The sequence below is a fragment of the Mauremys mutica genome, chromosome 10, assembly GCF_020497125.1.
Source record: "Mauremys mutica isolate MM-2020 ecotype Southern chromosome 10, ASM2049712v1, whole genome shotgun sequence".
In the NCBI taxonomy this organism is placed as follows: domain Eukaryota; kingdom Metazoa; phylum Chordata; order Testudines; family Geoemydidae; genus Mauremys; species Mauremys mutica.
This window is the reverse complement of record NC_059081.1, coordinates 28,732,495-28,748,863: the sequence shown is the minus strand read 5'-3', so window position 1 is coordinate 28,748,863 and position 16,369 is coordinate 28,732,495. Positions and strand designations below refer to the sequence as shown.

The 16,369-nt window shown below is 37.8% G+C and overlaps 1 protein-coding gene across 3 annotated transcripts in view; it reads right to left on the bottom strand.

The window, feature by feature from the left end:
- KCNJ3 (potassium inwardly rectifying channel subfamily J member 3) overlaps positions 1–16,369 on the bottom strand; it is a 167,238-nt gene that overhangs the window by 133,373 nt on the left and 17,496 nt on the right. Inside the window, exons 3-4 of one of the 3 annotated variants that reach the window (XM_044978491.1) lie at positions 10,118–10,155; positions 7,609–8,957 (exon numbers count right to left, since the gene is read on the bottom strand). The exons of 1 other annotated variant lie outside the window; for it this stretch is intronic. In XM_044978491.1, coding sequence (XP_044834426.1) covers positions 8,871–8,957; positions 10,118–10,155 — 125 coding nt within the window. In that variant the 3' untranslated portion in view covers positions 7,609–8,870. Of the gene's footprint in view, positions 1–7,608; positions 8,958–10,117; positions 10,156–15,260; positions 15,371–16,369 lie in introns of those variants that run through there. One more of the 3 variants, XM_044978492.1, reaches the window with a different exon arrangement.

Genomic DNA, 16,369 nt, shown 5'->3' with positions numbered 1-16,369 from the left:
GGACACAACTAAGTGTGCTACCATATAAAGAGATATATCATTTAAGAAATTCAATCTAGCTGGTCTATGCAAGAGGTCATAACACTGTCTCTACAGCTTCTCATACCTACCTTAGTCATGTGACTGATTTTTGTTCAGAGATGAACAACATTATTAAGCATTCTAATTTCAACAATGGAAACCACCATCACTCAGCAAAAAAGGAGTGGTGAAAGAAAGACTGGTTCTGTGCAGAAATGGAGACGCTAATGTAATAAAGCTCAGATTCCTGAATCATCTATCTAGTCAAGATGGTTTTCCCCATTTCTTTGCCAGGATGTGGGAGGCAAGGCACCAACAAAATTGCATCTGAAATTTATTTTCTGTATTTCTCAAAGAAAGTCTCATGAAAATTTACAAATCAAAAGGCGAATACTGATACGCTGGCATTACCCCATTACAAAAAGGGAATAGGATGTCTGATCCCTGCAATGCTCACTGCTTTTGTAAGATTGCTAGTGGTCAGTGTCCATCTCAATGGAAACCTTAGGGTATGTCTATACTGGAGTTGGAAGATTTAATATCCAGTTCAAGGAGACATACTCCAGTTCTCTGTGATTGAGCTAGTATGCTAAAAATAGAAGTGCAGCCACGGCAGTACGAGTGGTGGGAGGGGCTAACATTCCTGAGTATGTAGCTAGGGTTTTGGATGGGATTGTACTTGAGGATGCTAGCCCCTCCCACCACTCGCACTGCCATGGCTACACTTGGTGCTAGCAGGGTATGTGCTTGCCAGCTCAAGGAGACACCTTCCACTCCAGTGTAGGAATACCCTTAGTATTGTTATGCCTTTTTCCCATGCTCACATAACAAAAGCTGTAACTCATTAAGTCATTGGGAAACCAAAGACTAATTAGGGGGAACTGGTCAAGCTTTTAAGTTGACCAGCTGGTATCCCACCTCAAAGATTCTATACCCACATTGCTTTATTGAAAGAAATGTTTTATTTTATCTGTTTTATTTTATTAAAATTCAAAACAGGAAAACAAACAAAGCTACTGTTAAGAATATTAAACTAAACTAAAAGTATTACAGTTATCAGATCAATTCAACAAACCAATGAAGTTAGTCTCAATATAGGATTAGAGTTAAATCATTAAATACCAAAAAGAATCTATATTTACAGATTCTAAGAACTCTAAAAAGATGGCTGGCCATTTGATTATAAATTCCAACTAAAGAATTTTACCAAAGTCAATCTAATCCAGAATCTGAATGGTTAAGCACATTAACATTGAAAACAAATTACTATATAATGGCTGGACCACAATCTCATAGACAATTATAAAAAACTTACTTGTTAGACTCAATTCCTATACAGTGGTTAACCCATTCCACCCTGACCCCAAAAGATGACACAATACAGACTTTAAGAGAATACTTTTGATAAACAGAAGTTTAACAACTCTTATTTACCTGAACTTAGATGACAACTGAACCAGAAATGGAACTAAAACTGCCTTGGTGACACCGATGAATGATTTCCTGCAGTCAACAGATAGAGGATATCCTCCTGGATGTCTCTGCAGCATTCAGCACTGCTGACCATAAGATTCTGCTGTGTCACGTGAGAGAGGTGGCTCGGGTCCAGGGTCAGGCACTAAAATGGTTTAAGTCCCTCCTGGAGGGTTGCACCCAACAAGTAGCGATGAAAATTTGCACCTTTACCACTAGGCCCCTCCCAGCTGGTGAGTGAGCAAATGGGGCCAGTGACAGTGGAGTTCCAGGGGGCTCCCTACACACGTGAGGAACAGGATACTATATCCCTGTAGGTGAAAGATGCAGAGGGAGTCCTGTGCTCCCTGATTATACTGATGCATTTTTGTCAATTTCTGCATGTCAGATAAAATTGACATTTACTGATGACTAACCATTTCTGAATCTTTCCAAGCCTACATAGAAGCTATTCTCTTTATACACATATTAGGGTTTTCACTGGATTTGCAATAGGATGCCATTTTAGTCAAAAATACTCCTCCTGTATTTTTTGCCCAAGAAATCTACAGTTCACACTTGTGAAAAGAAGCAAGAAACACAGTATACAAGAAGAGTGAAATAATGACTTCACGCTGCTCCAATTTATACTCCCATCAAGGACAGGATGATAGAAGAGAAATTTCACAGGGATCTCCTTGTGGAGTTTACCTTTCACTTGAAGGGAGCAATTCAGTACTTTATTTGCAAAGTAGAATCCACACCTTCAAGACTATTCTCAATGTTAATGTGATAAAAATGCATCCCACACAGAATGTGACATGAGCATTGCAGCACTGAAGAGATAACAATAGCCACTACAGCATTAAAATCACTTTGTGAGGAAACAGAAGTATTCTTCTCCTCTATACAAATGTCTAAACAATGTTCATGGATTTTGCAGGATGCAATAAATCAGTGCCTGCCATGGCTGTGCTTTCATTTTACTACAATTACCTAAAGGTTAACTTGCACTCACTCCTTTTAAGCTACATTTAAGATACAATATTTTAAAAAGAAAATAAAAATGCTTCACTTGCACAAGAGATATAAATCACATGTGCTTAGGGATCTGGGAATTAATGTTTTCCTGTTAGATATGTTCTACTTGCTGCAAGCATTGCTCAGATTTATGATACAATCAGAGATCACAGTTTAGTGCGCCTAAGTTTTCTGGATCATTGCACAAGTCAGTCCCGCAGTGATTACTAACTCATGCTTATCACTTCAATACTTGTTCATGAAAAGACTGAAATACATGTATACACAGACCACATATGGTCAATGTTATGTATGCCTCTGAATCAGTAAATGAAGGCTAGTCCCAGAGGGTTAAATACCACTGGATTAAAGGATGCACAAAATGTTTTTAAACGACATGACTGGTTTCCAGGCATTCAGGTCATGTAAGATAAAAGGAAAGCTCCAAAAGACTAACTCATAATATTAAAACTTCTTTGCTATCATTTCTCTCTTTTGTCTCACCAGGATTTTTATGGTTATTCCCTACCCAGAAAAACAAGCCAAAACATCAGTCTGAGGAGGGGAAAAGTGAAGGGAATAACCTATACATGAACCTTGTATTAAGTGAAACACAAAACGTTATATAAATTCACCTTATTAGCATATTTATGCTTGAAACATTAAAATGCAAACACTGTCCAAAATGAAAAGCTTGCAATTCTGTAAGTAAAACACAAGATAACAATAACGTCCCTCGTCTGCCAACTAGATACTACTGTTTTTGCATCTGCCTCTAGATAACAATATACTTTCACCAAATTATTTGCTTTTTCAGCACCTACCCCATTATATATTTTGAGCAAAACAAAAGAATGTGCAAAACACACACTTAATTGATGCTGAGCTGTCTTGACTGGCGTGAAAGTAATATAAACCCCCCAAAATTCTGAATTCAACTGTCCTGTCCTCCATGATTTTACTTCCACATTTTCCATTATTTTAGTGCAACACACATTTAGATATGCCCGCAGGCACCGCGTTGAGAGCCCCTGATCTAGTCTGACCTCCTGTATAACACAGGCCATAGAACTTTCCCAAAATAATTCCTACAGCGTATCTTGCAGAAAAACATCCAATATTCATTTAAAAATTGTCAGTGATGGAGAATCCACCACAACCCTTGGTAATTGTTCCAATGGATAATTACTCTCATCATTAAAAAATTACGCCTTATTTCCAGTCTGAATTTATTTAGCTTTAAATTTCAGCCATTGGATCGTGTTATACTTTTCTCTACTAGATTTAAGAGACCATTCTTAAATACTTGTTCCCTGTGTAGATACTTATGGACTGTAATCAAGTCACCCCTTAATTTTCTCTTGGTTAAAGTAAATTGATTGAGCTCTTTGAGTCCTTCAATATAAGGTATGTTTTCTAATCCTTTAAATCATTCTCATGGCTCTTCTCTGAGCCCTCTCCAATTTATTAACATCCTTGTTCAATTATGGGCACCAGAACTGGATACAGTATTCCAGCAGCAGTCGCCCCAGAGCCAAATATACATGTAAAGCATATACAGGTATCTATTCCTACTTGAGATTTCCCTGTTTATGGATCCCAGGATCACGTTAGCTCTTTTAGCTATAGCATCACAATGGGAGCTAATGTTCAACTGATTACCCAACATGATCCTCAAATGTTTTTGACTCACTGCTTCCCAGGATAGAGTCCTCGCCTGTAAGTATGGCCTATATTCTTTGTTCCTAGATGTATACATTTACATTTAGCTGTATTAAAATGCATATTATTTGCTTCTGCCTAGTTTATCAAGCAACCCAGATTGCGCCATATCAGTGATCTATCCTCTTCATTATATACCACTCCCCCAATTTCTGTGTCACCTGCAAACTTTATCAGTGATGATTTTATGTTTTCTTACAGAAAATGGATAAAATGTTTAATAACGTAGAGCCAAGAACCAACCCCTGTGGGACCAGACTGGAAACACACTGGATCAATGACAATTCTCCATTTACAATTACATTTCCTCATGATAATGGCCTCACAAATCAAAAAAATATATTTTTTTCTGCATTTCAGACAAGCACAAATCTTTATTTGGCTCCATAGCATTACCTTCAAATATTTACATTTTATTTTAGAAGAATTATCTATTTTCATTACTTCCATCCATTCAACTGCTTGTTTCCTATCACTTTAACTATGTAAAAAGCAGTGATCAATAACAGCTGATTCTAACCAGTAGGCACACCACTTGCTCCAACCACCGACTCCACCCATTCAACTTCCATTCTAGATCTTCGATAGTTCTAACTTTCTAATTTTCTCCTAGTATACATTGTTTCCCTTTTAGCTTCATAAAATAAAGTTTTCATTTAGCATGAAATTAGAGACTTTTTATATTCAAAATATTCAAATATGTGTTATGTTCATATAAATACTTTAGAATAATTCACAACACATTAGTCCAAGAAAAAAAACACTGGGAAAACCTGATAAATAAAAACCACACAGTGAGTTATATTTTTTTCTGAATATAGAAAAGAAAGCATATTTTTTCAACAGACATATGTCTCAATACCTCAGTAAGAGTTTTACCTGGATAAGAAATTGTTAGAATCGGCAAAATCTTAAAATCCTGTTAACTGCCCAATTAAGAACATAAGCATGACCATATTAGGTCAGACCAATAGTCCATCTAGCCCAGGATCGTGTCTTCCAACAGTGGCCAATGCCAGATGCTTCAGGGGGAATGAACAGAAACAGGGCAGTTTTCAAGTGATACATCCCATTGTTCAGTCCCAACAACCAGCAGTCACAGGTTTAGGGACTCCCAGAGCATGGGATTGTGTCCCTTACCATCCTAGCTATTAGCCAGGGATGGAGCTATCCATCATGAATTTATCTACATTCATTTTTTACCCCACTTGTGGCCTTCACAACATCCCCGACAACAAGTTCCTTAGGTTGACTGTGCGTTGTATTAAGAAGCACTTCCTTATGTTTGTTTTAAATCTGCTGCCTATTTATTTAATTAAGTGACCACTGATTCTTGTGTTATGTGAAGGGATAAATAAACTTCCTTATTCACTTTCTCTACACCATTAGTGATTTTAGAGGCTTCTATCATATTCCTCCCTTCATTGTCTCTTTTTCCAAAGTGAACGGGCCCAGTCTTTTTAATCACTCCTCATATGGAAGCTATTCCATACCCTAATAATTTCTGCTGACCTCTGTACCTTTTCCATTTCTAATATATCTTTTTTGAGATAGGGTATTCAAGGTGTAGGCATCCCATGGATTTCTATGGTGGCATTATGAGATTTACTGTCTTATTATCTATCCCTTTCCTAATGTTTCCTAACATTGTTAACTTTTTGTCTGCCACTGCATATTGAGTGGATGTTTTCGGAGAACTATCCACAATGACTCCAAGATCTCTTTCTTGAATGGTACCAGCTAAGCTAGACCCCATCATTTTGTATGTTTAGTTGGGATTATGTTTTCCAATATATATTAGTTTCCATTTATCAACATTGAATTTCATCTGCCATTTTGTTGCCCTGTCACCCAGTTCCCTTTGTGATCTCTCTTTGTAACTCTCCATAGTCAGATTTGAATTGAACTATCTGCAAACTTTTCCACCTCATTATTTACTCCTTTTTCCAGATCATTTATGAATATGTTGAATAACGCTGGTCCCATTACAGATCCTTAGGGGACCCTGCTATTTACCTCTCTCCATCCTGAAACTGACCATTTGTCCCTCTTAGTTACCTCCTTTATAAAGCTCTTTGAGATTTAATGTAAAAAAAATTTGTGTATGTATATGTATGTATGTTAGTGCCCAATGTCTATTAAAAAGTAGAGGGACAAAGTGGAATTTATCTAGTCTTTGAGACAGCAGGTGGCACATTTCTTACTACACTAGTTAGCTTCTCCCTGGCCACCCTTCCTGATTTAGCTCCCAAACTAACAATGTACTGGGTATTTCTCAAGAGATACTCAGCACCTGGAAGGCTCAGAACCCTACTTAGGATTTATGAAGTTGCTTACAATGTATGTGTCTCTTTGTGCTGAAATCAATAATAAACATTTAGCATTTATTATATCTGCAAATCTCCAAGTGCTTTACAAACTCCCCTGCCCCTCTCCATCGTGCCCGAGTCTGTGCTGGAGATGACAAGTTGGATCATAAAATAGAAACAATGGGAAATACAATGTGTTTGTATTTGCTTGTCACCAGTTTATCTTTTTTTTTTAAGTTCCTTAAGTTTTAAGCAACAATATGAATAGAGTAACCTTGAGGACAATACTTAGTGCCTCACATATTTTAAAACAAGACTAGTATTTATATAAATTATATGCAGCTTTCACATTTGCACTGCACTTCATTGATCACTTAGGCATTTTTTTATTAGAAAGGAATTTATATTTGAGAAAGCTCTTTTAAGGGGCTATCTAAATTTTCATCATTCAGAAAACGTGTTTTTTATATATATCAACAATGAAAAATATGCTTTCGGTTATATTCTAACTTTTTTGATTAATATGTGACAGGTTGTTTGATTTCTGTGCTCAGAAGATACTGTTTAAACATTTTCAAAATAACATTTAATAAGCTTTAAGAATGAATTCATGAACCAGTTTCCTACTAGGCGCCAACATGTTTCAGATTCTGATGAAATGCTCACTTTGCAACACTTTCAGTAGCTTATCAGTAAGTTGCAGGATAATACTGCAATTTATAAAGGATATGGGCTCCTAAGTATACGTAGTAATTGAGGCCTCTGATGGAAATCCAATATAAGACTCAAACATTATTTCTCTCTAGCCAATTTCTTGAAGTTTTGCTATTCCTATATTAACAGCAGATGTCTAAAAAAAATCTTTATTACAGCAACGTTTCACAAAAATGGGACAGTACTTCAGTCAATTTTGAAAAGAAATGCTTTGTGGGCACTTCAAAAACTTGTACATCATCATCTATGAGGGTATCTTAATACTTTGGAGACATATATATATATATAATATGATGATTTTCAGGTCCTTAACTATTAGAAATTACCCTCACGAGTCATGGTCACTCTTGAGCACTTTAGCTGTTCCTTTTTTTTTAATTTTCCTCAAATTTTGCACAATCTTTGAGAAGCAAAGTAATGCTAAGCTGACCTTCAAATACCAAGAAGAAGAAAAGAACAGAAAAAATGAAGGCAGTACTAATCATTCAGTTACATCAATGTAAACCTAGAATAACACCATAACTTCAATAGCGCTACTCCAGATTTACAGCAGTAATAGCAAAATTTGGCCCCAAACACCTCAGAAGTAGGCATCCGAGATAGGGTTGATGAACCTGGCAGAACCACATGGAATTGTTTTGCAGCTTTCTTTGAATAATCCAAAAATGTTGGCAACCTACTTTTTCATGTTCCCAAAGCATTTCCTTAGCATAAGCTTTTATCCACAATTTAAACATGTACTGTAACAACATGTGAGTTAAGGAACAGAATAGGGAGATGAGTAAAAATTACACAAAAGCTTTTCAAGGACAAAAAGGATTACATCCTCTGCAATATAAGTGACACATCATGAAACCACCAAATATTATTGTGATGTGCCAGATATGATTACATACTCAGAGTCTATTAGTCCTTTCAATAAAGGCGATCACAGTTCAGCACTTTCCAAATGCATTAACATTAGACAGAAGGTAACAGAAATAGACCCTCTTAAAAAAGTGACAGACTAGGATTTAGCAGATGGGAATAAAGAAATGGAAGATCTGCCTAATTTATTTTGCTTCTGTCTCACAGATGAGTGGGTGGATGGAAAAGTACCTGACAAAGGGGTTATATTTCCCTGCATGGCAGGAAGGAATTACAGTAAATTCATAATTCAGCTATTAGATGAAGAGTGCAGTGGATTTACAGAGCTGCCACACAAAGACCACCAACTTGGATTTTCTCCTGATAATTCATAACTTAAAAATTACAGATGGGAGAGACATAAATATGATAATCTAAGTCCACTTCCCTGTGCATCTTCCAGTGTTCTAGCCATTCTGGTTATAGCCTTTAGAGCAGAAAAGGTATACTGATATGTACTGGTCTGCACAGAGGTTCAGAAGATGCATATATTTGTAGTTTGTACTTCCTATGCTCTTTTACCCCACTCCCCCATAATTGGAGTCCTGCCTCCCTTCCCAAAGGAGAAAACTCTTCTAATTTTTCTATCCCTCCCTGTTTAAGTGGGACAGCTTTCCCACCTATTCCCATCTCAAACACTAACCTAGTCTAGCCTTCTATAACAGCATTATGCGGAGAGCAACTGTGAGAAGTCTTCTGCTTTGTTTGTAGTCTCTATTTTTTGGATCATAAAGCTGTTCTCTGATGTCTCTCCCTGTTTGTTGACAAGGTATATTGTTGTAGTATTGTCACTGAGCATTTTGTACTGTCACCCTGAAGTAACAGGAAGAAAGTCATGCACATTAATTTCACATTTAAAACAGTTTTATTTCCAACTATGCTTAAGCCCATGTATTAAAGGAAAACTTTTCATTTTTAAAGATCTTTTCAAATAAATGTCTGTAAGAATTAAAAAAGGGAAAAGTCTCAAAATATAAAACACAATGTTAAAAAAACCTGAGTGCTACATTGGTCCCCTGATACTTTTCTCGTGACTCCAACTCTCTCATATTTTTTCTTAATTGGAATTCCATATTTTCCTTCACACAGGTTTTTGTTTTGCCTTTTTTTTTTAAAGGAAATAAAGTTCTTCCTTTCAACCTCATATACTGGATTTTTCTATGATGCAATATCTGGCATATCAGTATCAAGGAGACAATAGAGAATGCTGAATACATAGTTGAAATGAAGATTCTTCAAATGTTCACTAGAATTCTTGTCTTTAAAAACAGCACAGTAGCTTTAGTAATTTACACTCTCTCTCAACTAAGGATTTTTTTTTACTTTATTCATTATAATTAGATGATTAAAATGGAATGATTTTAAGGTAGAAGTCTTCCATGGGCCTAATCCTATAAACCACCCATTTATAGAACTCAGTAAGATTTCTTTGTGCTGGGAGACTACAGGATTGGCCCCTATGTTCACAGTACTTTTCAAGAGCGTATTGAGACTAAATTTACCATAAAAAAAGCAAAAACTGAGTTTAGGCAGATGGGTTGAATTCCCATTTAAACTCAAGCTATAGAAACAATAAGCACTGAGCAAGGCCTTTTCTGTTCATTCTGTCATGTTAGTATTAACAAATGCACTGGAGTAAGACTCTAATATGAACCACAAAGGATTAGTTTGTGAGCTCTTCACAACTGAAGGGGAAAACACAACTCCCCTATGTGATAATTTTATTATTTCTGAAGTGATCTCTTCTCCATGGTAATGACTGTCTGCAAGTCAATTTTATAAAAAAAGAAAGCAGCTTCAGAAAACTAACTATGTTACAGGTCTGCTTAATGTTTTGAAATTCAGATATATTATGTTATCATATCATCTGTGCTGACATGTAAAATCAGTCTGGAAATAAAAAAAGGTAGATGCAAAACAGAAGAAAGGCCGTATACTATTCTAAATATAAATTCATTGTGTTTGAAACTCACCCCTGTGCTGATCCTCTGAAGAGAGTGAGGCATCTGAACTAAAAATAAAATATTTTGATACTGTGAATTTGAAATTAGAGTCAGATTTTAAAGTTTTAAAAATGCAGTTCTCTAGGCAAACAATAGTTTATTTAATGGTTACAGAGAAGATCTTTGTCTACAGAGAGAAACACCAGAATAATAAAAAGGCATTATGTAACATGTGAACAGGTGCCTAGTACATTGTTGCATATGTCTTAAATTTGAATTTTGGATATGCCACCCTAGGAAAAAGGAACCAACCATATGCCAGGATAGATGGGGTAACAAATTCAACAACATTTTAATAAATGGTTTTCCCATTACAGCAAAAAAATAACGCCCCCTATCATTCCATCAGCTATCAGACGGGATGCGGCTTGGACAGAGAAGGATGGGAAAGTTTGTACTCTATGGTTAAGACCATGCCCTGCTTTCTTCCTTCAATCCCACATTGCATGGGAATAGGTTCTGTGGGAGATCTGCTATCTGAAAGTGGGAGGGGGGGCTTCTTTCCTAAGTGGCTGACACCCACACCTAGATTAAATGCAGCTTCAAAAAACACGATCCCAACCCCTTGCTTGCAACTGCTTCAGAAAAACCCTTGCTGACTTTTAAGGCAGCAGTTCTTCAAGAACACTTCCCACATTGGGGGAACTTAAAAGGGGGACGTAATGTTGGACAGAGTAGCAACAGAGACAAATCCTAGGGAATAAGAAATTTTATTCCCTTGCTTATCTTCAGTCATGCAATCACTGTGGTAATTAACATGTAGTAAAAAGCAGTCCCTTCTACATGTGCATTTTGAGATATGTGGCATATTCCTGATTCCACTGCAGTCAATAAGACTTTTTGCTATTGAATTCAATGGGGCTGGGATTCAGACAATAGGGATTATCACTGAATCATTGCTTCTCATGTGTTCATTTGACATAGCAAAAATGTTTCATCCTTCATTACATTTAAAATGAAACATTAAACTACTAACCTTCACCTCATATTTATTATCACTGAAGATTATAATGGAATTCACAGACTTATCATATATATGAAATATGACCAACATCAAAAATAAAGGTCTTGAACTTACACTAAATGCAGACTTGGAATGAAATGTTGATATTAACCAATTAAAATTTCTGATCTATCAAACATATATTTTTAAAAGTTTAGGATTTCTGTATTCTTTTTAAGAAAACTTGGCATACTGAATACTTTCCACTTTTCTTTACTGCAGGGGTAAAGTTTACTGGCTAATCAATAAATTGGATAATCAATAAACTCCTTAGTCAACCAAGTAAGAACTTCTATGAAAGCACAGGTGAAAGTATTAAGCATGTAAAGCTACTCTTCAAAAACTTGATGCACCAGATCTTGGACGCCATGAAATTTCATTTTTATTGAAGGGTATTTGTTGAGAGGAGACATTTGTAACAGTTAGACAGTATTTGGTTTCAATCAGCAAAAACTTGATATTAAGAGGAAGCACACATTTTATGACAAAGATAGATAAGTAGTGAAAGTAAAAATTAGCTAAACTGAGCTACAGTCTAAATAAAACAAAACCTTTCTGAACTAGAGCTCTGTGAGAGAGTTAATTGAAACTCTCATCAAAGGGGAAAAAAAGAGAGGGGGGGGACACGCTTTGGTTCAAATTCTGCCACCAATGTCATTTACAAAAACATCTGAAGTTCATCTGAACTTCATCAACACACATTGCAATTTTTCCCCATCTAAACATTCACAAGTATTGAAATTGTTCTGTGCTATCTGTCGAGTCTGACAAAGATTGATTAGGATAGGTCACATGAGACATATCACAAGATGTTTTCCAATACTGCCATTAGTTCCATCTACTGTGACCTGCAAACCAGGTTCATTCAAACACAAAACTTAATGACCTGTTTACTGAATTTCACAAGACATTTGTGAAAAATGCTGAAAAGAAGCTTTACTTTGCATATAATAGAAAATGAAGTTCTAGTTCTAGACAACAAGAACCATTCCAGCTGTTTGCTTAATATTCCACTGGCCTGATGCTCTTTTCAGTGTGTATATTCATAAAGAGCCAGGACATTTTAAAACTTTCATTGCGTATCCCTGCATCATTTAAGCAGTACATTGGAGGCAACTAACACTATTTTATTGATGATTCCAAATAGCCTGATAACATAGGGTTTTCTAAAAGCTTTTTGCCTGAAAAATCCTGCAGGGAGGGTTGCAAAATATATAAAATCCTACAGAAATCTCCACTTCTGCTCTGAAAGACCTGCTAGCATTTAGAAGCAATTTCTATCCCTAGTTGCCAACATTTACAATAATGTATGTGTTTAAAAGACAGTAAGGTGCCCTGATATGTATTTTACTACATTAAAGTAAAACAAGTTTTTATACTATACTCTTTCCACAAATATAAGTAAAATTAATCTATTTTGCTAATATTTACTACTAAATGAGATTGAAATACTGTATTCGAATATACTCAAAAAACCTCTGTGGTGTGGTTACTCTTACCCCTTGAATCTACTGTGCCTAACTTAAATGTTGTCTTGCCAAAACTGTCAAATTTAATTCCTTAGGAAACAATTTATATAACTTATTCATTTTCTCTCATTCCTGAGACAATCAACCCAGTCTGTATGAAATTGAGATTTTTCCCTAATAGTAAAGGTACATATTTAGAGGTGGAATAATACAAGAGCCAGGATAGCTAAAAGCCATCCTTGATACAGAGCTCCAATCCACTCTTCAGGCTTGTTAGTCAAGGGTCATGTAAGGTAATAATAATGTACTCTCAAGAGAGCACAGAAATCCATATGGAAGTGTGAGCGAGACCAAAGGGTGAAGAAATTATATAAAAGCTAATTTTTCCACAAAAAAGGATTCATTTGTTAACAAATTGAATTATTTCTAACATTACAAATCCTCCTGCAATAACAAGAATATTTCTGAATATTATGATTCAGCAAACGTGCATGTAACAGTCTAGGATGTAGTCTTCTATCAGAGATACTGGTATCACTTTAGGGATACCTACAATTTATAGCTCTCATCCGAAAAGATGTGCATCATTAGGTTAGCAGGACAACCCACCAAGATACAGGTCAAGAAATCTGGTGAGCTTTAAATTGAGGGAAGGTTCTGAAAGTTTGAGAGGGTTTCCAGTGGAATCATCTTTTGGGAACCTGCATGTCACTGAGAGAGAATTTCATGGACAAAGGAGTGAAGTCCATGCCTGTCGATCCTACAGAAGGCACCAAGAACAGCAATGTTTAAACAGGGACCATAAAGGGAACTGTCTCAGACATTCCAATATACCTGCTTACACTAGCACTGTTTGTCTTCCTACACTCCCTTAGGGCCATCATTGTTCAGCAAGGCACAAAATGTCAGTTTGTTGTAGGTGAGTATATTGGGCTGAGGCTTAGGGACCAGTTCACCCAAGAGTGTTGTTTGTCAGAAGGCTACTTCTTGCCTAAAGGCACTGCTCCTACACTACATGAGGGAAGAAGCAATTAGAATAACCCCCCAGATGATATACCGCTGGCAAGGAAAGCTGCCCAAAACCCACAGCAGAAAAAGCTCTAGTCAGGTTGAGCCCTGTGAAGGAAAAGTGGCAGGCTGTTTCTTCACAGCCCCCATCCACCTGCAGGTATGACTTCTTGCATTACTAGTGGTATTACAGCCACTAATGTAGCTGGGAGTGGAGCCGCTGCCTTTCACCTATATCCAGTGGTGAGCTGGAACCAGTTCACACAGGTTCTCAAGAACCGGTTGCTAAAATTAGACCTCCGTGGAGAACCCATTGTTAAAGGGCCAGGAGGTGGGCAAAGAACTCCGGTCTGCGGGACGGACCATCCTGTTGCTCCCAGGATTCCCAGCTGGGAAGGCTGAGGCTTCCCGGGCCCCTCCGCCGCCTCCCCCCAGCTGCAGCATGGCCAGCCGCCGGCACCAGCTGGGCAGCTCAGCTCAGCTCGGGAGTCGTCCTGCTGCCGCTTTTTGAGTGGCCCGGCAAGGTGGGGGGGGGGGCTGCTGCAAGCTCCAGGGGTGGCAAGAGGGGAGGGGAGGGGAGGAGGCAAGTGGGGCAATTGGCCCAGGCCCTGTAGGGGCCCCCGGCCCCATGAGTATGTTTCCCCCCACCCCGGCCCCTCCCCTGTTCCCCCCCTCCCCTTAAATCAGAACTTTTTATAGGGAACCGGTTGTTAAGATTTTGGCAGCTCATCACTGCCTATATCCTCCTTTCTGCTGTTACATTACATTCAGCAAAGTTTAGCAGGCATGTGTGTTAGTGGGAATGGCATTTTTCCAAGGCCACCTCATACATTCACTGCTACATGTGTCAACGCCAACCTATACAGAAGTACATCCTCCTCTTCATACCATGGAACCATTACTAACAAAGTAGGCAGCAACACAGGAAACTGCTATTTTCCTTTGATGTCCTACTTCCACTTTGAGGCTCCATGTGATACAGACACACCCAAAAGCTGGGTGAGTAACATGAACATTGACTTTAGATGTGGCCTCTGGGGATATGTATGTTAGTAACTGGGTAGCATTTTGTTATTCAGAATATACAGAATACATCACAGATTATAATTTTACTATAGGAATGTTTGTAATATACAATGATGATGTTTGTGGTTTGTAGTTTTTCATGGTTCTAGAGATTGTTTGGCAGGAAGATTTTAATTCTTCTAAATAGGAATTATTGTTCCTCAATTCTGTATGTACTGATCCTGGTAGATGCTATACAGCTGCAATCCACTTTGCTCAGCAACTCTCAAGATCAGAATCATCAAGAGGGTTGAGTTGAACAGCTAAGGGAAGCGCTTAAGCAACTGCTAAAAATAACAAAGGAGCAAGCAGAAACCTAGCTGTAGCAGTAGGTTATGCCTGAGCTGAAATCCTGCCCTATTGAAGTCAATGGGAATTTCGTCATTGATTTCAGTGAGGCCAGGAGTCTTAATGCTTGTCTGAGCTGTAGATTAGCAGATCACTTTTAACATAGATAGGAGTATTTTGTAGGGTTGAAACCCGGGGGCGGGGAAGGTTGTTTTGGTTTTAGCCACTTGTTTCTCTACTGAACTTTAAAATTAAAGGAGTAGTTTTTATACAACCCTTACCTGGTTCTTCAAGGAGATATCCCACCCTCTCACAATAATGGAAGGTGGGCAGCAGGGCACTTAGGAACCATAGTCATCATCATTTACATCATATTAGTTAGGAATACCACTGGAATAATGGAGATACTCTTCAATTTAAGATACACTCATTATAGTAAACATACATCAAGCTGCACCTGCTGTCCAAATTTGAAGGAAAAATTCCTGCTTCAGACCATATCTGCTGGGAAGCCTCATGAAAACACATATTGCTAGTGCAGACAGAGAAATCTGTCACTTTTCTCCTAACCCATATTGTTTCCCTAGGACTGCTTTTGTACATTTCTGTGTTGAAGAAATACAGTCACTCTTCCAAAGGAGTTTGGATACTACAGTTTCCTGCGTCTTTGTTATGATTCAACTGTGACCATTAGATGACATTGCAGAAGTGACATCTATATGAACAGAAGTCATAGCAACATAATTATTATATTTTCAAAAGAGGATCCTCTCCCTTAAAGTTATGCTCTTAAGGCCAAATGTGTGGGCTGATGCTTTCCCCAAATCAAAGCATTAACCTCAATTTACCATATGAAGGCGATAGGGTGTGTTGCCAAGTCTACTCCCCTTACTGAAAATATTACATCAGTAACTTCCTTGGAGCGAGGAAGAGCTCACACTGGTGAAAGACGATCCAATGATCTCAGTTAAACTTATAATGAACACACCATTACAAAGGCCAGCAAATGGATCCAATAAGTAAAAATGTCACTGTGCAGTATTTAAAGCTATGTGTTGTGGGGGGAACCCAAATGGTGTGGAGAAGCCCTCCAACATTTGAAAGAGGCTGAGTGGTGTTTCCTGGTCTCAGAGATCACAGAAGACCCTCTATGTGAAAACCATGTGGTCAGAGGGTGACAACCTTTCCACAGCATCATCAGCCCAGAAACCCAGGCAAAATAATACTGAATCAGTTAGTGTTACCTTACACAGGTAGCACCTTCCACTGTAAGAACTGACCTCCTTCCCAAGGAAAGATTCAGGAGCAATCACAAGACACGTGAGCCTAGAAACTAGTGCATAGGAAAGGATGTCCATGTGCACAGCCCTGGCTTCTGCCAGGTATCCC